Genomic DNA, 24,173 nt, shown 5'->3' with positions numbered 1-24,173 from the left:
GTGTATAGAGGTGCCCTGTGAGACTATCTGGGTATTCTAATATCTGTATAGTAGCGCCATAGGGTGATTTAGGGGCTTCTGTCCTTACCTCATCAATCTTTTTGTGATATATATATATATATATATATATATATACACAGGTGGCCCTCGTTTTACAACGGTTCAATTTACACCGTTTCAGAATAACAACCTTTTTCCAGTCATGTGACTGCTATTGAAAAGCATTGAGAAACAGTGCATTTATTAAAATAGCCAGTAGGTGGAGCTGTCCGCTTGTGTTGCAGCAAAGCCAAGCAAGCTGAAATTAATCAGTTTAACCAGAATTGAGCTATCAAGCAGATTTCAAAGGAACAAGATCTTCCTGTCTATAAATCAGTCCAGATTGGAATGCATAGAAATAACTTTTTGCAGAAAAATGCAAGTGAAGTCTGTGTTGTGTGATTATTTTATTAGGTTTATAATGCTGTTTAGCAAATTTTATTGTTCATTTAACTTGGTTTAATTATATATTCTGTGCTGTGTGATTATTTTATTAGGTTTATAATGCTGTTTAGCTTTTAAAGTCTTCATTTCAAAGCTTTAAAAATAATGTATTAGGTGTTACTTATGACAATTTTGAGAGGGGCCTGGAACCTATCTCCCTCACTTCCCATTGACTTACATTATAAACTGGATTTCAATTTACAACGGTTTCGATTTACAACCATTCCTTCTGGAACCTAACCCCGGCGTAAACTGAGGGCTACCTGTATATATATATAGTGTTCTCCCCAGGATCTTGTTAATAAGTGCACCACCCAGCTGATTTCATGAACCACCCGGCTACATTTTAAGCCGATATTAAGGGGACACTGAACCCAAAACTTTTTCTTTCATGATTCAGACAGAGCAAGACATTTTTAGCAACTTTTTAATTTACTCCTATTATCAAATTTTCTTCATTATCTTGATATCTTAATTTGAAATGCAAAAATGTAAGTTTAGATACTGGCCCATTTTTGGTGAACTACGTGGGTTGTCCTTGCTGATTGGTGGATAAATTCATCCACCAATAAAAAAGTGCTGTCCAGAGTCTACACCAAAATAAAAGCTTAGATACCTTCTTTTTCAAATAAAGATAGCAAGAGAACAAAGAAAAATCTATAATAGGAGTAAATTAGAAAGTTGCTCTATCTGAATCACAAAAGAAAAAAATTGGGTTCAGTGTCCCTTTAAGCTAAAATAAGCTGATATTACATTTGCTTTCAAAGTTTATTGCACAGATTATTATTAAATACATTTATGCTAAATTATGCAATTGATTTGTGCCTTGGATAGCTGAAAATGTTCTAATTTTAAAAAGTATTACACTGCCCCCACCTGGCAAAATTGGACAACACTGATCTATCAATTTATCTATCTATCTATCCTACATTTATGGACCGGCTTCTACTTTATACTGCCACCTGGCAGGCAACTTTTTGTTGTGGAGAACACTGAGCTCTGATGAAGGTCAATTGTCAATTAGTGGTCAACAGGAGACTGTAGTGGTAATTATTTTCTATTTTAAAATACAAAAAACAAAGAAAACAAGAGAAAAGAACACCATAGGCTGCAACAAAACAACAGCCTTTACTACCATGCTCCAAATCAATAGAATCAATACAGTGAAATGATCAACAACCAATTTGCAAACTGTTTAACTGGGGACACAAACGGTACTGAAAAAAAAAAGCAGACTTGCATGTTTAAATTAGATCTGAACTATAAACAGTGTAAGTGCAGTTTTACAAAATTTAAAAAATACACATGCAAGAGAACAGTGTTTAATTTAATAATTAGGTTCCTCACACATTCTCTTTAAAAGGAGAATAAATGGCAAAATCAGTTGAACTGGCAAAGGATTTGTTACAAAGCACTCATCCTTAGGATGATTAACAGTGTTCGTGTGCTTGCTGCATAGAACAGTAAAGCTCATTTGCATCACATTTTACATTGCAACAGGATTCTCTCTAAACATTCTGTAGAAGGTTGCATATCTTGGTTTTATTTCTAACACATAAATAATCTATCTGAAAACCAATTCTTTAACTTTGAAACATATCTTATGTCAGCGGTTCAGGAAGGTAGTTTTTTTCCAGCAAACAATGGAAGACAAATGTAAATATCAATTTAAACAGTAAATTAATTAATAAATAAAAATGACTGCCAAAAACATGAGTGTAAACTATGTTAATGATCTATTCAAAGGCATAAAAACTTTCTTTGACAAACTCCAAAAATTGAAAAGCAGCCACATGAATAAGTTACAAAGCAAGAATATGTTTACAGTCAAACATTTCAGTTTCACAGTGTTCATGAAATAGTTCTTCATACAAAACTGAATTGAGCACATTATGGGATTTAATACTAGTTGTGGTACCCTTGTAAGGAATCTAGTGTTTATAGGGATATGAAACAAATTTTCTTTCATGATTCAGATAGAGCATGCAATTTTAAACAACTTTCTAATTTTACTTCTATTATCAATTTTTCTTTGTTCTCCTGGTATTTTTTTTTAAAAGGCAGGAAGGTAAGCTTAGTAGCCAGCCCATATCTTGAGCACCTATATGGCAGCAGTTTTGCAAGAATGTTACCAACACAAAATAAATTGGAACGTAGCAAATTTCATATTAGTAAATTGGAAACTGTATGCTCTGTCTGAATCGCAAAATAATTTTTTGGGGTTTCATATCACTAAGTTTTAAATAAAAAAGCATGGCAGAATAAAATTGTGCTAAATCATTTTGCCATCTTTCTGAAATAAATCTAACCATGTAGATTTCAGTTTACTGAAATTAAGTTTGTAAAGCACAGTGTGCAATACAGTCATGAAAGGGCAATTCTAGAACTTAAATGCCCTAGTATTAGAAAAAAAACTATGAAATCAGCAGTTTCAAATTTGTCTTCAGATAATGATCACCCCTTGTGGAGGCACTGGTTGGCATCTGTTTTTAAATGCTAATAATTTTAAGTGCAAGTCAAAATAAGTCACATTCATATATCACTAAGTAGAAAAATATAAATATATTCCCTGAATTTGTGGACAATTGTTTAATAAGAAAGAAAAAAAAATGATCGGAATCCAGAGCCAATAAGAATTGTCTGGCACATGTCTAGTGAGCCTTCTTCCTTAAGCGTCTAGGTCTTGAAAGACTGTGATTATTCAGGTTTTCTTCACTTTGATTAGCATTGTCGTCATTATCATCATCACGATACTGCACAGTCCTTTTTCCTTGATTTCTTGTACGTACGTTAGTATGACGGGCAAGTTTCTTTTGTTTCCCATACTCCTGTTCTTCCCAGTCATCATCACAGCTACTTTGTGCCAATTTCCTTTTTAGTTTAGACATCTTTGTCTTTACAGCAACATTTTTTTCATTCATGTTGTTGCGATGGCTAGTGCTAGAGTCTGACAAAGACGACGACTCTGAGTCTGAGAAAGAATCATAATTTTTTGATTTTGACTTTGATACTTCATTTTCTGAGGAGCTAGAAAACCTACAATTACTACCTTCTTCTCGGGCAGAATCTGAAGTCTCTTCTGTATCAGTTGCTAAGATTTTCCTTTTGCGTACATTTTTTTCCTTTATATCAGACCAAGAATCTGAATCAGCTTCCAAAGACCTCCCATGACATATTGATTTTGTGTTTTTGCGCAGTGCTCTGCTAGGCTGTAAATTAGAGTGGACGTTGCTCAATCTATTTTTTTTCCTGCAAAATTTCTGGTTTGTGGCTGACTGCTTCTTCCTACCAGCACCAAATATTCTGCAGTCACTTTCTGAAAAGGAAGATTCAGATTCTGAATCACTAGAATTCTGATGAAACGCTGTTGCTGGAGGTGGAGTCGAGTCTGAAAAGCACGCTTCATCGGAACATTCACCATTTAATTCTTCTTCCTCAAACAATTCCCCTTCTACGGATGGATTAGGAGAAGGAGAATTTGAACTATTGCTGGACTTATCACTTGCACTAGAAAGCATTTTTAAAAGGGGATGTTTTGCAATGGACTTTAATTTAGTTTCTTTTTCACTCTCATTGATACCACACTCTTCCTCTGAATCATCCAGAAAGTGCTTTTTGGCTTCTACAGCAGCTGCTCTCCGGGGTAAATTTCTATTAGCTTTGCTTTCACTGCAGTCACTACCGGAAGTAGAAAACCGATATTTCTTTTGCGCAGTTGATTTCTTTTTTAACTTTTTTTGGTTATATCTTGAATCTCTCTCCTCATCATCAGAGTCTTCCGGGATATATTCTTTAGTATCTGCAGTAGCTGTTTGGAGGAGTAATACGTTTTTCTTTTTTCTTGCAGTACTGTCCTCATCAGAGCTAGATGAAGTGATGTTTGCAAATTTTTTCTTTACCAACATAGCATTGGAATTTCTTGCAATGGTCTCCGTTTTAGTTTCTTTTTCACTGCTACTCAAGCCATTCTCTTCTTCAGTGTCACCGAGAAGGCGCTTTTTAGCTTCTGCAGCAGCTGTTCGGTGAGGTAAAGTTCTGCAGTTTTTACTTGCACTGCAATCACTGTCTGAAGAGGTCAATAAATCTTCAACATCACTCATACACCGGATCTTATTAGCTGCCAGAGCAGCACTCTTGCGAAGTATTTTCTTCTTTGTTTGAGGTCTATTCTCAAAAGAATTTTTGTTTGTGAGATGTTCATCTGAATCTGTGACGTATCTCCTTCCACTTGAATTCCGTTTCATGCGGTTGGTGCCCTGAGATGCTGTAATCAAAGCACATTTTACAATGTTTTAATATAGCAAACAACCAGATTTATATATTTCTAACAAATGTCTATGTTCTTTTCAGTCTTGATATTAAAATTTGAAATTCACAGAAATGCCTTACTATACAGTATTCCTTCAGGTGGTCAGAGTTCATAGTATTTAAAGCTGTACACCATTTCAAATGGTCTGGGCTCTTTTTACCACCCCCCCCCACTAGAAGGTTGATTTCTGCTGATACCTTTAGTTTACATAGCATCTCTATAGCCAATACTGCAGATTTGAGTTCATGGTTGCCATCACATTGGATAGAATATTGCAGATATTAACCACTTAATTATAATGGTTATCTTGTTTTACAAAAACATACATTTATCATGCAATTATTATTCTAATATACACACTTGTATTGATTTTCAAAACACACAGAATAGTAAACCACTGCTAATTAAAAAGTGCATCCTAATAACATATTAAAGGGACACTCAATCAAAATTAAACTTTCATTATTCAGATAGAGCATGCCATTTTAAACAACTTTCCAATTTACTTCCATTAACAAAATGTGCACAGTCTTTTTATATTTAAACTTTTTGAGTTAGCAGCTCCTACTGAGCATGTGCAAGAATAAGTGTGTATGCATTTGTGAATGGCTGATGGCTGTCACATGGTACATGTATGCATTTGTGATTGGCTGATGGCTGTCACATGGTACAGGGGGAGTGGAAAAATACATAACTTAAAATTGTCAGAAAAAAAATCTACTACTCATTTGAAGTTCAGACTAAGTGCTATTGCATTGTCTTGTTATCTTGCATTTATTGATTATGCAAATCTACTGTGTTGACTGGTCCTTTAAGAACACCTGACAAACAAATATATGCTTATTTGATAAATTAATTTCTTTCATGGTAGTGAGAGTGCACAAGCCATTACTCTTGGGATTCAACTCCTGTTGAGGAGGCAAAGATTCCCAAAACTTCATTCCTCCTACCTCCCTGGTATGCTAATCTAAGTATAGCAAGGAGAAGTAGAAAGGTAGGAAAGGACAAAGCAGGGAGAATGAGGTGCAAACTAGAATTGCCATTATAAAAAAACAAATGATGCTCAACAGATCATTTCCTTTCCTTCTGTATGAGGAGAGTCCATGGCATTATTCCTTACTTGTGGGAATACAGAACCTGGCCACCAAGAGGAAGCAAAGACACACCAGCCAAAAGCTTAAATACCTCCCCCACTTCCCTCATATCTCAGTCATTCTGCCAAGGGGAAAAAGGAAAAGTAGGAGAAATATTAGGGTATAAATGGTGCCAGAAGAATAAAACAAAACTTAGGTCCGCCCTTCGGAGAATACGGGCGGGGGCCATGGACTCTCCTCATACAGAAGGAAAGGAAATGATCTGGTAAGCATAATTTATGTTTTCCTTCTTAATATGAAGAGAATCCACAGCTTCATTCCTTACTTGTGGGAAACATATACCCAAGCTCCAGAGGACACTAAATGAACAGGAGGGTAAAAGAAAGGCAGACCCTATTCTGAGGGCACCACAGCCTGCAAAACCCTTCTCCCAAAAGCTGCTTCAGCCGAAGTAAAAACAGAATTTATGTTTACCTGATAAATTACTTTCTCCAACGGTGTGTCCGGTCCACGGCGTCATCCTTACTTGTGGGATATTCTCTTCCCCAACAGGAAATGGCAAAGAGCCCAGCAAAGCTGGTCACATGATCCCTCCTAGGCTCCACCTACCCCAGTCATTCGACCGACGTTAAGGAGGAATATTTGCATAGGAGAAACCATATGGTACCGTGGTGACTGTAGTTAAAGAAAATAAAATATCGGACCTGATTAAAAAACCAGGGCGGGCCGTGGACCGGACACACCGTTGGAGAAAGTAATTTATCAGGTAAACATAAATTCTGTTTTCTCCAACATAGGTGTGTCCGGTCCACGGCGTCATCCTTACTTGTGGGAACCAATACCAAAGCTTTAGGACACGGATGAAGGGAGGGAGCAAATCAGGTCACCTAAATGGAAGGCACCACGGCTTGCAAAACCTTTCTCCCAAAAATAGCCTCAGAAGAAGCAAAAGTATCAAACTTGTAAAATTTGGTAAAAGTGTGCAGTGAAGACCAAGTCGCTGCCCTACATATCTGATCAACAGAAGCCTCGTTCTTGAAGGCCCATGTGGAAGCCACAGCCCTAGTGGAATGAGCTGTGATTCTTTCGGGAGGCTGCCGTCCGGCAGTCTCGTAAGCCAATCTGATGATGCTTTTAATCCAAAAAGAGAGAGAGGTAGAAGTTGCTTTTTGACCTCTCCTTTTACCGGAATAAACAACAAACAAGGAAGATGTTTGTCTAAAATCCTTTGTAGCATCTAAATAGAATTTTAGAGCGCGAACAACATCCAAATTGTGCAACAAACGTTCCTTCTTTGAAACTGGTTTCGGACACAGAGAAGGTACGATAATCTCCTGGTTAATGTTTTTGTTAGAAACAACTTTTGGAAGAAAACCAGGTTTAGTACGTAAAACCACCTTATCTGCATGGAACACCAGATAAGGAGGAGAACACTGCAGAGCAGATAATTCTGAAACTCTTCTGGCAGAAGAAATTGCAACTAAAAACAAAACTTTCCAAGATAATAATTTAATATCAACGGAATGCAAGGGTTCAAACGGAACCCCCTGAAGAACTGAAAGAACTAAATTGAGACTCCAAGGAGGAGTCAAAGGTTTGTAAACAGGCTTAATTCTAACCAGAGCCTGAACAAAGGCTTGAACATCTGGCACAGCAGCCAGTTTTTTGTGAAGTAACACCGACAAGGCAGAAATCTGTCCCTTCAGGGAACTTGCAGATAATCCTTTTTCCAATCCTTCTTGAAGGAAGGATAGAATCCTAGGAATCTTAACCTTGTCCCAAGGGAATCCTTTAGATTCACACCAACAGATATATTTTTTCCAAATTTTGTGGTAAATCTTTCTAGTTACAGGCTTTCTGGCCTGAACAAGAGTATCGATAACAGAATCTGAGAATCCTCGCTTCGATAAAATCAAGCGTTCAATCTCCAAGCAGTCAGCTGGAGTGAAACCAGATTCGGATGTTCGAACGGACCCTGAACAAGAAGGTCTCGTCTCAAAGGTAGCTTCCAAGGTGGAGCCGATGACATATTCACCAGATCTGCATACCAAGTCCTGCGTGGCCACGCAGGAGCTATCAAGATCACCGACGCCCTCTCCTGATTGATCCTGGCTACCAGCCTGGGGATGAGAGGAAATGGCGGGAACACATAAGCTAGTTTGAAGGTCCAAGGTGCTACTAGTGCATCCACTAGAGCCGCCTTGGGATCCCTGGATCTGGACCCGTAGCAAGGAACTTTGAAGTTCTGACGAGAGGCCATCAGATCCATGTCTGGAATGCCCCACAGCCGAGTGACTTGGGCAAAGATTTCCGGATGGAGTTCCCACTCCCCCGGATCTGCGGAATGTCATCCCTTGTGACAGGTTGTCCAGGGACAGCCACCAACGGAGTGAGTCTCTGGTCCTCTGATTTACTTGTATCTTCGGAGACAAGTCTGTATAGTCCCCATTCCACTGACTGAGCATGCACAGTTGTAATGGTCTTAGATGAATGCGCGCAAAAGGAACTATGTCCATTGCCGCTACCATCAACCCGATCACTTCCATGCACTGAGCTATGGAAGGAAGAGGAACGGAATGAAGTATCCGACAAGAGTCTAGAAGTTTTGTTTTTCTGGCCTCTGTTAGAAAAATCCTCATTTCTAAGCCTGCCGATATTATTATATCAAAATACCCAGATAAAATGATTCCTCAAGGCTAAATATGTTTAATAATGAATCGATTTAGCCCAGAAAAAGTCTACAGTCTTAATAAGCCCTTGTGAAGCCCTTATTTACGATCGTAATAAACATGGCTTACCGGATCCCATAGGGAAAATGACAGCTTCCAGCATTACATCGTCTTGTTAGAATGTGTCATACCTCAAGCAGCAAGAGACTGCACACTGTTCCCCCAACTGAAGTTAATTGCTCTCAACAGTCCTGTGTGGAACAGCCATGGATTTTAGTTACGGTTGCTAAAATCATTTTCCTCATACAAACAGAAATCTTCATCTCTTTTCTGTTTCTGAGTAAATAGTACATACCAGCACTATTTCAAAATAACAAACTCTTGATTGAATAATAAAAACTACAGTTAAACACTAAAAAACTCTAAGCCATCTCCGTGGAGATGTTGCCTGTACAACGGCAAAGAGAATGACTGGGGTAGGCGGAGCCTAGGAGGGATCATGTGACCAGCTTTGCTGGGCTCTTTGCCATTTCCTGTTGGGGAAGAGAATATCCCACAAGTAAGGATGACGCCGTGGACCAGACACACCTATGTTGGAGAAAACATCAAGTTTGTAAAATTTAAAGAAGGTATGTAAGGAGGACCAAGTAGCTGCCCTACAATTCTGATCCATAGAGGCCTCATTCTTGAAGGACCAAGAGGAAACCACTGCTCTAGTTGAATGAGCCTTAATCATCTGAGGAGGCTTATGACCCGCAGTCCCATAAGCAAAGCGAATAATGCTCCTCAACCAAAAAGATAAGGACGTGGACGAGGACTTCTGCCCCATACACTTCCCAGAATAAACAAAGAAAAAGTCTGTCTAAACTCCTTTGTATACTGAAGATAGAACTTCAAGGCCCGAACCACACTCAAATTATGAAGTAACAGTTCCTTTGTAGAAGAAGGATTAGGACACAAGGAAGGAACCACAATCTCCTGATTGATGTTACGATCTGAAACTACCTTAGGGAGAAAACCTTACCCAGTACAAAGAACAGCATTATCAGCATGAAATATTAGGTGAGGAGGCTCACATTGCAAGGCAGCCATTTTAGAGACTCTGCGCGCCGAAGCAATGGCCAGTAGAAAAAGAACCTCCCAAGACAGTAATTTAATGTCAACTACATGCATAGGCTCAAACAGAGCCTTCTGCAAAACTTTAAGAACAAGATTTAAACTCCAAGGAGGAGCGCTAGATCTAAACACAGGCCTGATTCTAGCCAGAGCCTGAACAAAAGAATGAACATCTGGAAGGTCCGTGAGCCTCTTGTGCAGTAAAACAGATAGGGCCAAAATCTGTCCCATAACGGAGCTAGCAGAAAGGCCCTTCTCCAGACCATCCTGGAGAAAAGAAAGAATCCTGGAAACCCTGACTTTATGCTAGGGGAATCCACGCTCTTCACACCAAAATGAGTAAGTTCTCCACACCTTATCAAATCTCTCAAAGAAACCTCTCTTGGCTAGGACTAAGCGTTCAATCTCCACGCAGTCAGCCTAAAAACAATCTAGATTCTGATGAACAAAGGGACCTTGTTCCAACAGATCCCTGCAACAAGGTAACTTCCATGGAGGAGATGATGACATCTCCACTAGATCTGTGAACCACATCCTTCGCAGAAACGACGGAGCAATCAGTATCACTGATGCCCGCTCCTGCTTGATGCGGGCCACTACTCGAGGAAGGAGAGGTAATGGCGGAAAAAGGTATATTAGATTGAACCTCCAAGCCACCACTAATGCATCTATTAGCTCTGTCTGAGGATCCCTGGATCTCGACCTATAACTTGGTAGCATGGTATTGAGACGAGAGGCCATGAGATCTATCTCCGGAGTTCCCCACCTGTTGCATATCTCCGCAAACACCTCAGGATGGAGAGACCATTCCCCCGGATGAAAGGATGGTCTGCTGAGAAAATCCGCTTTACAGTTGTCCACACCCGGAATGTGGATCGCTGACAGCGAACAGTTGTGGCCTCCACCCACTCCAGAATCCGAGATACCTTCCTCATTGCTAGGGAGCTACTCGTTCCTCCCTGGTGGTTGATGTAAGCCACCGAGGTGATATTGTCTGATTGGAATCTGATAAACTGGGACGAACCCAGACGGGACCAAGCCTTAAGAGCATTGAAGATTGCTCGAAGTTCCAGAATGTTGATCGGAAGAGAGCTCTCCTCCCGAGACCAAAGGCCCTGAGCCTTCTTGGCTCCTCAAACTGCTCCCCAGCCTAAGAGACTCGCATCTGTAGTCACCATCTCCCAGGATGGTCTTAAAAAGGATGTCCCTCGGGAAAGGTGATCTGGGCAGAGCCACCAAGAGAGCGATTCTCTCGACCGGTTGTCCAAAGAGATCTGTTCTGACAGATCCGAATGATTGCCGTTCAACTGTCTCAGCATGCACGGTTGTAACGGTCTGAGACGGAACCTGGCAAAGGGAATTATGTCCATGCTGGACACCATGAGACAAATCACCTCCATACACTGCACCACAGAGGGCCTTGAGGAGGTCCGGGAGGGCAAGACATGCCGAAGACAGCTTGCAGCATCTCTGGTCTGAAAGAAATATCCTCATGACTAATGAGTCTATTATTAGTCTACCCTGGTGCTTGGAATAAGAGAACTCTTTTATAAGTTTATCTTCTATCCGTGGGATCGAAGAAGAGAGAAGAGATTCTGAATGTTATTCTGCTAGACGAAAGGATGGTGCTTGTACCAGAATATTGTCCAAGTAAGGTGCTACTGCAATACCCTGTTTTCTGGCCACAGCCAAGAGAGCCTCCAGAACCTTTGTGAAAATTCTTGGTGCAGTAGCTAGGCCAAACGGAAAAGCAATAAACTGGAAGTGCTGGTCGAGGAAGGCAAACCTTAGGAACTGAAAGTGTTCCCTGTGGACTGGGACATGAAAGTAAGCATCCTTCAGATCTATAGTGGTCATGAAAGTGGACTAAGGGAAGGATAGACCTTATTGTCTCCATCTTGAATGAGGGGATGTTCAGAAACTTGTTTTAGCACTCAAGTTCCCTTGAGTAGTATCCCAAGACTCATTCCTCTATGGGAATCGGGACAATGACTCCTAAGGAGGACAGATCCAGGACGCACCCCAGAAAGGCCTCCCTCTTCTCTGGTTTTGATGACAGATTTGAGAAGAGGAATCTGCCCTTGGGTGGAAGAGACTTGAACCCAATTCTGTAACCCTGAGCAATGACCTCCAGGACCCAAGGATCCTGCACATCCCTGAACCAAGCTTCTGAGAAGAGCAAAAGTCTGTCCCCTACCTGATCCATAGACGGATCAGGGGCAACACCTTCATGCTGATTTAGTCTCAGCGGGCTTCTTGCTTTGCTTGGACTTTTTCCAGGACTGAGCCGGCTTCCAAGTCTTAGGTTGCTCGGTCTTAGTGGAGGATTGCTGATGCTGTGGTTTGTCAGAACGAAAATTATTAGGTTGTCTCTTAGATCTGTTCTTTTTATCTTGCGGTAGGAAGGCACCCTTGCCCCCTTTAACAGTGGAGATAATGGAGTCCAGGCCTGGACCAAACAAAATCTTACCCTTGAATGGAAGGTAAAGGAGTCTAGACTTGGAAATCAAGTCCGCAGACCAAGACTTAAGCCACAGCCTGAAAAGAAAACCCAGCAGTTTTAGCATTTAAATGAATAATTTGCATATTCATATCACAAATAAAAGAATTAGTGACCCTTAAAGCCTTAATTCTATCAAGAATAATATTGAGGGGACCTTCCACCTTGATCAATTCCAATAAGGAGTCACACCAGTAGGTAGCCGCTCCCGCAAACACGGCACCGGCCGCCGCTAATTGAAATAAATATCCCGAATGTTGAAACATCTTTCTTAACAGAGTTTCCATCTTTTTATCCATGGGCTCTTTGAACGACGAACTATCCTCTAGTGGGATAGTAGTGCGTATTGCAAGCATGGAGACAGCGCCAACCACCTTAGGGATGGAACCCCACAACTCCAATTGAGAGTCCGGAACCGGGAACAGTTTCTTAAAAGCAGACGAAGGGGTCAAGAAAGAACCAATCCTCTCCCATTTGTTCTTAATAATGTTTGCCATCTTCACAGGAACAGGGAAAGTCTGAGGTACAACCCTGTCTTTGTAAACTATATCCAGTTTAGAAATTAAAGGTTCGTCAGGCAGTTTGGCCTCTGGAACCTCTAAGGTAGCCAGAACTTCCTTTAAAAGAAAACGCAAGTGCTCCATCCTAAATCTAAAATCTGTTTCTTCTGCAATCGGAGGCTTAGAGGCAGCCGATTCCGACCCAGAAAGTTCACACACTGAAGTATCAGAAAGATCATCATCAGACATTCGTCTATTAGCTATAGCCAATAAACTGGATGATGACCCCTGGGAAGGATAGCAATATTTGACCTTTTGCTTAGCAGGGCGAGGTAAAGCACTAATGGCCGCAGACGACACCATTTGTAACTGCGCAAAGAACAAGTAGGGTCTCCAGCACTTAAATAATTTTATTTTGCACAGTTAGCGACGTTTCGGGGTCACAGCCCCTTATTCCTGCTTGGTATTTACACATGGGCCTGTTCAACCTTTAAATACCCTAAAATTGGCGCCTTCTCCACCCTAATTGGGAGAAGGGCTCCCTCTAGTGGCCAATATTATACATTCACCAACATTTCTAGATTACAATGTAACTAAAGTTAAAATGTTACAAGACATCTAATTATTTACAAAAATTCATAGAAAAAGATTCATGAAAAAATTCATAGAAAAAGTTATAGAAAAAGTTAAAAACAGTTCTGGGCTAGAATGGCAAATAGAATTTATAAATAACAATGGAAGGGTGAAATGTAATTATATTTCAAGGAGCACATTACAAGAGACATTAAAAGAAACAAGATAAATCGAAGTCTCTATTGAGACCTTTTGGTGCCATACTTTCAAATTTATGCACCCACCACATCTCTCTCTGTTTTAATTGGCGTTCCCTGTCAATTTCTCTTCTATTTGGGGGATATGGTCTATGACCTGCCACCTTAGTTGGCTGATGTTATGGCCGTTTTCCAAAAAATGACTGGATAGTGGTGCCTCTTTATTCTTGCACCTAATGTTGGACCTGTGTTGACTTATACGGTCCCTCACTTTACGGGTGGTCTCCGCTATGTAAATAGTTTATGAGATACACCACGTGGGTGGTTTCACAGGTGTAATACCCCTTGATTGCAAACTTTTTCACACTTTCTGGGTGATGGAAAAATGCCCCTTTAATTACTGAATGACAGCTCATGCAACTCAAGCAAGGGAAAGTCCCCATATTCTTTTTGCTCAAAAGAAGTTGTCTGTTGTGTTTACTTGTCCCTATATCTGTGTGAACCAGATGGTCCCTTAGACTTTTAACCCTCTTATGTGCCATAATAGGTGGTTCTTGTAACTTTAAAATACTGGTATTACACTCTTTAAGAATGTGCCAGTTCTTACGTATTAAACTAGACATCTTATTGCTTAAGGGGCTGTACTGGTTAACAAAAACCAATATGTTCTCCTTAGGATTTTTATCCCTAATGTCAGCTACTGTCTCCATGGTATAATCCAAAAGTTTTTTTGGGTATCCTCTATCAATAAACTTTTTAGACATTCCTCTAAATCTCACCCTACGAGTCTCCTTATTATCCACAATTCTACTAACTCTTAGCAATTGACTCCTAGGTAGGGAGTCAACTAGAGGCCTAGGATGAAAACTATTGTATTTTAATATGCTGTTTTTATCAGTCTTAGGAGCTGTTAACTTTCGTCAATGCTCTCACTGAAAGGCTGACAAGACTACTTAAAACTCCAGTCCCATTCCAAAGAGTACTACCCTTCATAAAGAACTACTCCAAATCTTCTGACACTTCTCTGCCAACCTCCTGTAATGAAAGGCAAAGAATGACTGGCATATGAGGGAATTGGGGAAGGTATTTAAGCCTTTGGCTGGGGTGTCTTTGCCTCCTCCTGGTGGCCAGGTTCTGTATTCCCACAAGTAAGAATGAAGCTGTGGACTCTCCTCATCTTAAGAAGGAAATTAAATTCAATAAAATCAGATGGGGCTTGTAGACTCTCACCACCATGATAGAAATTAATTTATCATCCGGTAAGCATACATTCATTTTGTTTACTTTCATAAGGTGGTGCGAGTCCACAATCTATTATTCCTGGGAATTAATATCCAAGCTGTGGAGTCATCTACAAGTAATTTTTTTTTTTCTTTAGAAAGGCAAGTACTGAATTTTAAGACCTGCTGCCTGGATGGCCTTCCTACCAAAAGCTGCTTCAGAATAAGCAAAGATATCAAAGTGGTATAATCTAGTAAAGAAATGTAAGGATGACCATGTTGCTGCCTTGCAAATTTGTTCAATAGGGCTGAATGCTTTCGGGGGAGACCCTCCCACCTACAAGTAAGCATTGTGAAACAAGAGATTTAACCAAGCAGCTATTTGTGGACACGAGAAATAAAGGAGAAGATTGACTAAAATTCTTGATTATAAGTGCGTGTTATACAATACACCTGTATATTCCTAATACCCTGAATAGACGCTTCAACAGATTCTATTCACACATTTAACTAAAAATGAAAACTCTTAAAGTTCAGGTAATAAACTTCAATAGTGTAAATATACAAGATAAGAAAGTTTGTGCCGTGCATCCCTTATGGCGAATTGAGCAGTATAATCTGTAGCCATATACATAGTAGATCCTAAGCAGTCGTGATATTGAAGTGTTATTTTTAGTTAAATGTCTGAATAGAATCTGTTGAAGTGTCTATTAAGGTAGTAGGAATATAACAGTGTATTGTATAACATGCACTTATAATGGACTGATTTATAACAGTTTAACCGCTTGGCATATAGAATGATTTGGATATGCACATTTTTTTCAGTCCTTTTTTCTACTTTTTACACAGTGATTGTGATACAGTGTTATGTCCACTAATAGTATATTTATACATTATGCTGCACTTTATTTTATCAGTTCCCAAATGATAGACAGCACACACCTGATGCTCGTGGTAGAGGGCCACTGCAAACACCTCTCTGTAGACTGTAAAAAAACCAATTTCCACAGCACCAATGAATCAGGAAAAAAGTTTAACAAACTTAGCTTTTATTAATCCATTTCAGCTTATACAAAGCACTGGCACACAGCAGCATAAAGCGATGTTTCGGGCTGTTAACCCTTACTCATGCTCATACAGAACACCTGTTAGCTGCTCCTTAAGTACCATATGATATTAACCCTTAACACACCTAATTACAAGAGTATATCTGAACAACCACAGAATACCACCACCTAGTGGTCAAAAATGTATATTCTTAAAAATGTTAAATAACATAATTTATGCTTACCTGATAAATTCCTTTCTCCTGTAGTGTAGTCAGTCCATGGGTCATCCATTACTTATGGGATATTAACTCCTCCCTAACAGGAAGTGCAAGAGGATCACCCAAGCAGAGCTGCTATATAGCTCCTCCCCTCTACGTCATACCCAGTCATTCGACCGAAAACCAAACGAGAAAGGAGAAACTATAGGGTGCAGTGGTAACTGGAGTATAATTTAAAATTTAGACCTGCCATAAAAAACAGGGCGGGCCGTGGATTGACTACACTACAGGAGAAAGGAATTTATCAGGTAAGCATAAATTATGTTTTCTCCTGTTAAGTGTAGTCAGTCCACGGGTCATCCATTACTTATGGGATACCAATACCAAAGCTAAAAGTACACGGATGACGGGAGGGACAGGCAGGATCTTTACACGGAAGGAACCACTGCCTGAAGAACCTTTCTCCCAAAAACAGCCTCAGAAGAAGCAAAAGTGTCAAATTTGTAAAATTTGGAAAAAGTATGAAGAGAAGACCAAGTTGCAGCCTTGCAAATCTGTTCAACAGAGGCCTCATTCTTAAAGGCCCACGTGGAAGCCACAGCTCTCGTAGAATGAGCTGTAATTCTTTCAGGAGGCTGCTGTCCAGCAGTCTCATAGGCTAAACGTATTATGCTACGAAGCCAGAAAGAGAGAGAGGTAGCCGAAGCTTTTTGACCTCTCCTCTGTCCAGAATAAACGACAAACAGGGAAGAAGTTTGGCGAAAATCTTTAGTTGCCTGTAAATAAAATTTCAGGGCACGGACTACGTCTAGATTGTGTAGAAGTCGTTCCTTCTTTGAAGAAGGGTTAGGACACAATGAAGGAACAACAATCTCTTGATTGATATTCCTGTTAGTGACTACCTTAGGTAAGAACCCAGGTTTAGTACGCAGAACTACCTTGTCTGAATGAAAAATCAGATAAGGAGAATCACAATGTAAGGCCGATAACTCAGAGACTCTTCGAGCCGAGGAAATAGCCATTAAAAACAGAACTTTCCAAGATAACAGCTTGATATCAATGGAATGAAGGGGTTCAAACGGAACACCCTGTAAAACGTTAAGAACTAAGTTTAAGCTCCACGGTGGAGCAACAGTCTTAAACACAGGCTTAATCCTGGCCAAAGCCTAACAAAAGGCCTGAACGTCTGGAACTTCTGACAGACGTTTGTGTAAAAGGATAGACAGAGCTGAGATCTGTCCCTTTAAAGAACTAGCAGATAAACCCTTTTCTAAACCTTCTTGTAGAAAAGACAATATCCTAGGAATCCTAACCTTACTCCATGAGTAACTCTTGGATTCGCACCAATGTAAGTATTTACGCCATATTTTATGGTAAATTTTCCTGGTAACAGGTTTCCTAGCCTGTATTAAGGTATTAATTACTGACTCCGAAAATCCACGCTTTGATAAAATCAAGCGTTCAATCTCCATGCAGTCAGCTTCAGAGAAATTAGATTTTGATGTTTGAAAGGACCCTGAATTAGAAGGTCCTGTCTCAGAGGCAGAGACCAAGGTGGACAGGATGACATGTCCACTAGATCTGCATACCAGGTCCTGCGTGGCCACGCAGGCGCTATTAGAATCGCCGATGCTCTCTCCTGTTTGATCCTGGCAATCAATCGAGGAAGCATCGGGAAGGGTGGAAACACATAAGCCATCTTGAAGTTCCAAGGTGCTGTCAGAGCATCTATCAGAACCGCTCCCGGGTCCCTGGACCTGGACCCGTAACAAGGAAGCTTGGCGTTCTGGCGAGACGCCATGAGATTTATATCTGGTTTGCCCCAACGCCGAAGTATTTGGGCAAAGACCTCCGGATGAAGTTCCCACTCCCCCGGATGAAAAGTCTGGCGACTTAGGAAATCCGCCTCCCAGTTCTCCACGCCTGGGATGTGGATCGCTGATAGGTGGCAAGAGTGAGACTCTGCCCAGAGAATTATCTTTGAGACTTCCATCATCCCTAGGGAACTCCTTGTCCCTCCTTGATGGTTAATGTAAGCCACAGTCGTGATGTTGTCCGACTGAAACCTGATGAACCTCAGAGATGCTAGCTGAGGCCAAGCTAGAAGGGCATTGAAAACTGCTCTTAATTCCAGAATGTTTATGGGAAGGAGACTCTCCTCCTGAGTCCATGATCCCTGAGACTTCAGGGAATTCCAGACAGCGCCCCAACCTAGCAGGCTGGCGTCTGTTGTTACAATCGTCCAATCTGGTCTGCTGAAGGGCATCCCCTTGGACAGATGTGGCAGAGAGAGCCACCATAGAAGAGAATTTCTGGTCTCTTGATCCAGATTCAGCATAGGGGACAAATCTGAGTAATCCCCATTCCACTGACTTAGCATGCACAACTGCAGTGGTCTGAGATGCAGGCGTGCAAAGGGAACTATGTCCATTGCCGCTACCATTAAACTGATTACCTCCATGCATTGATCCACTGACGGGTGTGGAATGGAATGAAGGACACGGCAAGCATTTAGGAGTTTTGTTAACCTGTCCTCTGTCAGGTAAATTTTCATTTCTACCGAATCTATAAGAGTCCCTAAGAAGGGAACTCTTGTGAGTGGCAATAGAGAACTCTTTTCTTCGTTCACCTTCCACCCATGTGACCTTAGAAATGCCAGTACTAACTCTGTATGAGACTTGGCAGCTTGGAAACTTGACGCTTGTATCAGAATGTCGTCTAGGTACGGAGCTACCGATATTCCTCGCGGTCTTAGTACCGCCAGAAGAGAACCCAGAACCTTTGTGAAGATTCTTGGAGCAGTAGCTAACCCGAAGGGAAGAGCTACAAACTGGTAATGCCTGTCTAGAAAGGCAAACCTTAGGTACCGGTAATGATCCTTGTGAATCGGTATGTGAAGGTACGCATCCTTTAAATCCACTGTGGTCATGTACTGACCCTTTTGGATCATGGGTAAGATTGTCCGAATAGTTTCCATTTTGAACGATGGAACTCTTAGGAATTTGTTTAGGATCTTTAAGTCCAAGATTGGTCTGAAGGTTCCTTCTTTCTTGGGAACCACAAACAGATTTGAGTAAAACCCTTGTCCGTGTTCCGACCGCGGAACCGGGTGGATCACTCCCATTAGTAAAAGATCTTGTACACAGCGTAGAAACGCCTCTTTCTTTATCTGGTTTGTTGACAACCTTGAAAGATGAAATCTCCCTTTTGGAGGAGAAGCTTTGAAGTCCAGAAGATATCCCTGAGATATGATCTCTAACGCCCAGGGATCCTGGACATCTCTTGCCCAGGCCTGGGCGAAGAGAGAAAGTCTGCCCCCCACTAGATCCGTTTCCGGATCGGGGGCCCTCACTTCATGCTGTCTTAGGGGCAGCAGCAGGTTTTCTGGCCTGCTTGCCCTTGTTCCAGGTCTGGTTAGGTTTCCAGCCCTGTCTGTAGCGAGCAACAGTTCCTTCCTGTTTTGGAGCGGAGGAAGTTGATGCTGCTCCTGCCTTGAAGTTGCGAAAGGCACGAAAATTAGACTGTCTAGCCCTTGGTTTGGCTCTGTCTTGAGGTAGGGCATGTCCCTTACCTCCAGTAATGTCAGCGATAATTTCTTTCAAACCGGGCCCGAATAAGGTCTGCCCCTTGAAAGGTATGTTAAGCAATTTAGATTTAGAAGTCACATCAGCTGACCAGGATTTAAGCCACAGCGCTCTGCGCGCCTGAATGGCGAAGCCGGAGTTCTTAGCCGTAAGTTTAGTTAAATGTACTACGGCATCAGAAATAAATGAATTAGCTAGCTTAAGGACTCTAAGCTTGTCTGTAATCTCATCCAATGTAGCTGAGCTAATGGTCTCTTCCAGAGACTCAAACCAGAATGCCGCCGCAGCCGTGACAGGCGCAATGCATGCAAGGGGTTGCAATATAAAACCTTGTTGAACAAACATTTTCTTAAGGTAACCCTCTAACTTTTTATCCATTGGATCTGAAAAAGAACAGCTATCCTCCACCGGGATAGTGGTACGCTTAGCTAAAGTAGAAACTGCTCCCTCCACCTTAGGCACCGTCTGCCATAAGTCCCGTGTGGTGGCGTCTATTGGAAACATTTTTCTAAATATAGGAGGGGGTGAGAAAGGCACACCGGGTCTATCCCACTCCTTGTTAACAATTTCTGTAAGCCTTTTAGGTATAGGAAAAACGTCAGTACACGTCGGTACCGCAAAATATTTATCCAGCCTACATATTTTCTCTGGGATTGCAACCGTGTTACAATCATTCAGAGCCGCTAATACCTCCCCTAGTAACACACGGAGGTTCTCAAGCTTAAATTTAAAATTTGAAATGTCTGAATCCAGTTTATTTGGATCAGATCCGTCACCCACAGAATGAAGCTCTCCGTCTTCATGTTCTGCAAATTGTGACGCAGTATCAGACATGGCCCTAGTATTTTCAGCGCACTCTGTTCTCACTCCAGAGTGGTCGCGTTTACCCCTAAGTTCTGGCAATTTAGATAAAACTTCAGTCATAACATTAGCCATGTCTTGCAAGGTGATTTGTAATGGCCGCCCTGATGTACTTGGCGTCACAATATCACGCACCTCCTGAGCGGGAGAAGCAGGTACTGACACGTGAGGAGAGTTAGTCGGCATAACTTCCCCCTCGTTGTCTGGTGAAATTTTCTTTACATGTACAGATTGGCTTTTACTTAAAGTAGCATCAATGCAATTAGTACACAAATTTCTGTTGGGCTCCACATTGGCCTTTGAACATATTGCACAAAGAGATTCCTCTGTGTCAGACATGTTTAAACAAACTAGCAATTAAACCAGCAAGCTTGGAAAATACTTTTCAAATAAATTTACAAGCAATATAAAAAACGTTACTGTGCCTTTAAGAAGCACACAAAAAACTGTCACAGTTGAAATAACATGAACCGGATTAGTTATAGAAACCAAATATTCACATTAAATTTATTAATTTAGCAAAGGATTGCACCCACTAGCAAATGGATGATTAACCCCTTAATACCAAAAAACGGATAACAATAAAAATATATACGTTTTTATCACAGTCAAAGCACAGTCTCACAGGTCTGCTGTGAGTGATTACCTCCCTCAAAACTAGTTTTGGAGACCCCTGAGCTCTGTAGAGACGTCCTGGATCATGCAGGGAGAACAGGAAGACTTGTGACTGAATTTTTACTGCGCAGTAAAAGCGCCAAAATAGGCCCCTCCCACTCATACTACAACAGTGGAGAAGCTCAGTAAACTGATTTTATTCAAAATAAACGACAGCCATGTGGAAAAATAATGCCCAAAAAAATTTTCACCAAGTACCTCAGAGAAAAAACGATTAACATGCCAGTAAACGTTTTAAATATAAATATATGAGATGTTAATAAAAAGCCTGTTGCTAGTAGCTTTCACTGCAGAGAGGCTATAAGTTATATATATATACAGTATTTTCTTAGTGAAGTGCCATTCCCCAGAAATACTTCAGTGCAAGCATACACACATATCAGCCTGATACCAGTTACTACTACTGCATTTAAGGCTGTACTTACATTACATCGGTATTAGCAGTATTTTCTCAGTCAATTCCATTCCTTAGAAAATAATATACTGCAACAAACCTCCTTGCAGGTGAACCCTGCCCGCTGTCCCCTGTTCTGAAGTTACCTCGCTCCTCAGAATGGCCGAGAACAGCAAATGGATCTTAGTTACGTCCGCTAAGATCATACACAACTCAGGTAGATTCTTCTTCTAATGCTGTCTGAGAAAAAACAACACACTCCGGTGCTGTTTAAAATAACAAACTTTTGATTGAAGAAATAAAAACTAATTTTAATAACCACAGTCCTCTCACACATCCTATCTATTAGTTAGGTGCAAGAGAATGACTGGGTATGACGTAGAGGGGAGGAGCTATATAGCAGCTCTGCTTGGGTGATCCTCTTGCACTTCCTGTTAGGGAGGAGTTAATATCCCATAAGTAATGGATGACCCGTGGACTGACTACACTTAACAGGAGAAACATAGTTAAAAACAAACTGCTGTTAGTTGTTACTTCTTATCTAAATTCATATTCTTATACATTTCATCATATCATAATATTATTATTCATGCTGAAGATTACTTATTCACAGAAGATTATTCACATTTCAAATAGAATTTTTATTTAAACTTTTACATTTTTACCTACAAGAAAACTGTCATATCTATTTCCCTGTTGATCCCTTTGGGAACTAAAGCGTCTAACTTATGTATCCAAAAGGATTCTTTCCTCTTTAACTGTAATTCCCTACTATCACCCCTTCTATGGGGTTCAACGCTATCAATGATTTGTCACCTCAGTTGTGAAATATTATGACCAGCTTCAATAAAGTGACAGGCTACTGGGGCCTTCATGTCCCCGCATCTTATATTTGATCTATGTTGACTGAGGCGATCACGTATTTTTCTAACCGTCTCACCCAAATAGATTTTGAGCACGGACACTTTATTAGATAAATAACATGTGTAGAATCACATGTGTAAAATTTGTTGATATTAAATCTCTTGCCTGTTTGGGGGTGTACAAACTCTCTACCCTTTATAACTGAGTGACAGCTGGCACAATTTAAACAAGGATAAGTACCATATGATTTAGATGATATATGTGTCTGTCTTTTTACATTAGCACCAATGTCATTTTTGACTACTAAATCTTTAATATTAGGTACTCTCCTATATGCCATAAGTGGAAAGTTTTGAAATTCAGCTATATCTGTGTTACAATTTTTTAATACATGCCAATGTTTTTTAAGACATTGGGCTATTTCAGCACTGTATGGACTGTACTGTGTAACACACACTAATCTATCTTGTTTGCTAGTTTTGTATGCTTTCTCACAGATACTATTAGCTTTCTGTTTCTCTATTTCCACTAAATTGGGTGGGTAACCCCTTTGTACAAATCACTCAGTCATTTCCCTGAGTCCCTTATCTCTTTGTTGTGGCTGTCACTGACTATTTTGTGCACTCTAAGCATCTGGCTCTTTGGTAGGGAATTTTTTAAGGACTCATGATGAAAACTGTCATATTTGAGCAGGGAATTTCTATCAATACTCTTCCTGTACATATCAATTTTTAAGTTGCCAGTCATGACATCCTTGTGTACTTCAGTATCCAGGAATACAATGTTTGTCTCACTAAAATTGAGTGTAAATTTTAATCCCTGCACTCCACCATTCAACTGATCAACAAATGCCAAAAGGGAACCAATGTCACCCCACCACACGCCAAACATGTCATCTATAAAGCGCCACCAGGCTGCACCATATTGTAAGAATAAAGCATTTTCATAGACAAATTTGTCTTCAAAACAACTCATGAACATGTTGGCGTATGATGGGGAGACATTGGACCCCATGGCAGTCCCTTTAAGTTGCAGGTACCATGTATCACCAAATAAGAAATAATTACTATACAACACCACTCTAAGCAAATCTTCAATGAATTTCAATTGTATAGTACTATATACCCTAGTTTTGTATTGATAGAAATGCCCTGCTCAAATATGACAGTTTTCATCATGAGTCCTTAAAAAATTCCCTACCAAAGAGCCAGATGCTTAGAGTCCACAAAATAGTCAGTGACAGCCACAACAAAGACATAAGACTCAGGGAAATGACTGAGTGATTTGTACAAAGGGGTTACCCACCCAATTTAGTGGAAATAGAGAATCGGAAAGCTAATAGTATCTGTGAGAAAGCATACAAAACTAAGAACAAACAAGATAGATTAGTGTGTGTTACACAGTATAGTCCATACAGTGCTGAAATAGCCCAATGTCTTAAAAAACATTGGCATGTATTAAAAAAACATAATTTATGCTTACCTGATAAATTCATTTCTCTTGTGATGTATCGAGTCCACGGATTCATCCATTACTTGTGGGATATTCTCCTTCCCAACAGGAAGTGGCAAAGAGAGCACCCACAGCAGAGCTGCCTATATAGCCCCCCCCCTTAACTCCACCCGCCAGTCATTCGACCGAAGGCTAGGAAGAAAAAGGAGAAACCATAGGGTGCAGTGGTGACTGAAAGTTTCAAAAATAAAAATACAAATGCCTGTCTTTAGAAAAAACAGGGAGGGCCGTGGACTCGATACATCACAAGAGAAATTAATTTATCAGGTAAGCATAAATTATGTTTTCTCTTGTAAGATGTATCGAGCCCACGGATTCATCCATTACTTGTGGGATACCAATACCAAAGCTTTAG

General features: G+C 40.6%; 1 protein-coding gene across 1 annotated transcript in view; it reads right to left on the bottom strand.

The window, feature by feature from the left end:
- Positions 1-1,592: 1,592 nt before the first annotated feature.
- Positions 1,593-24,173, bottom strand: part of BRWD1 (bromodomain and WD repeat domain containing 1) — a gene marked incomplete in the record, with an annotated part of 1,309,461 nt that continues 1,286,880 nt past the window's right edge. The window contains 1 exon segment of the mRNA XM_053705925.1: positions 1,593-4,747. Coding sequence (XP_053561900.1) covers positions 3,135-4,747 — 1,613 coding nt within the window.

The sequence above is a fragment of the Bombina bombina genome, chromosome 3 (genome assembly GCF_027579735.1).
Source record: "Bombina bombina isolate aBomBom1 chromosome 3, aBomBom1.pri, whole genome shotgun sequence".
In the NCBI taxonomy this organism is placed as follows: Eukaryota; Metazoa; Chordata; class Amphibia; order Anura; family Bombinatoridae; genus Bombina; species Bombina bombina.
Note: the sequence above shows the minus strand (reverse complement) of the source record. Positions and strands in the feature narration are given on the sequence as shown.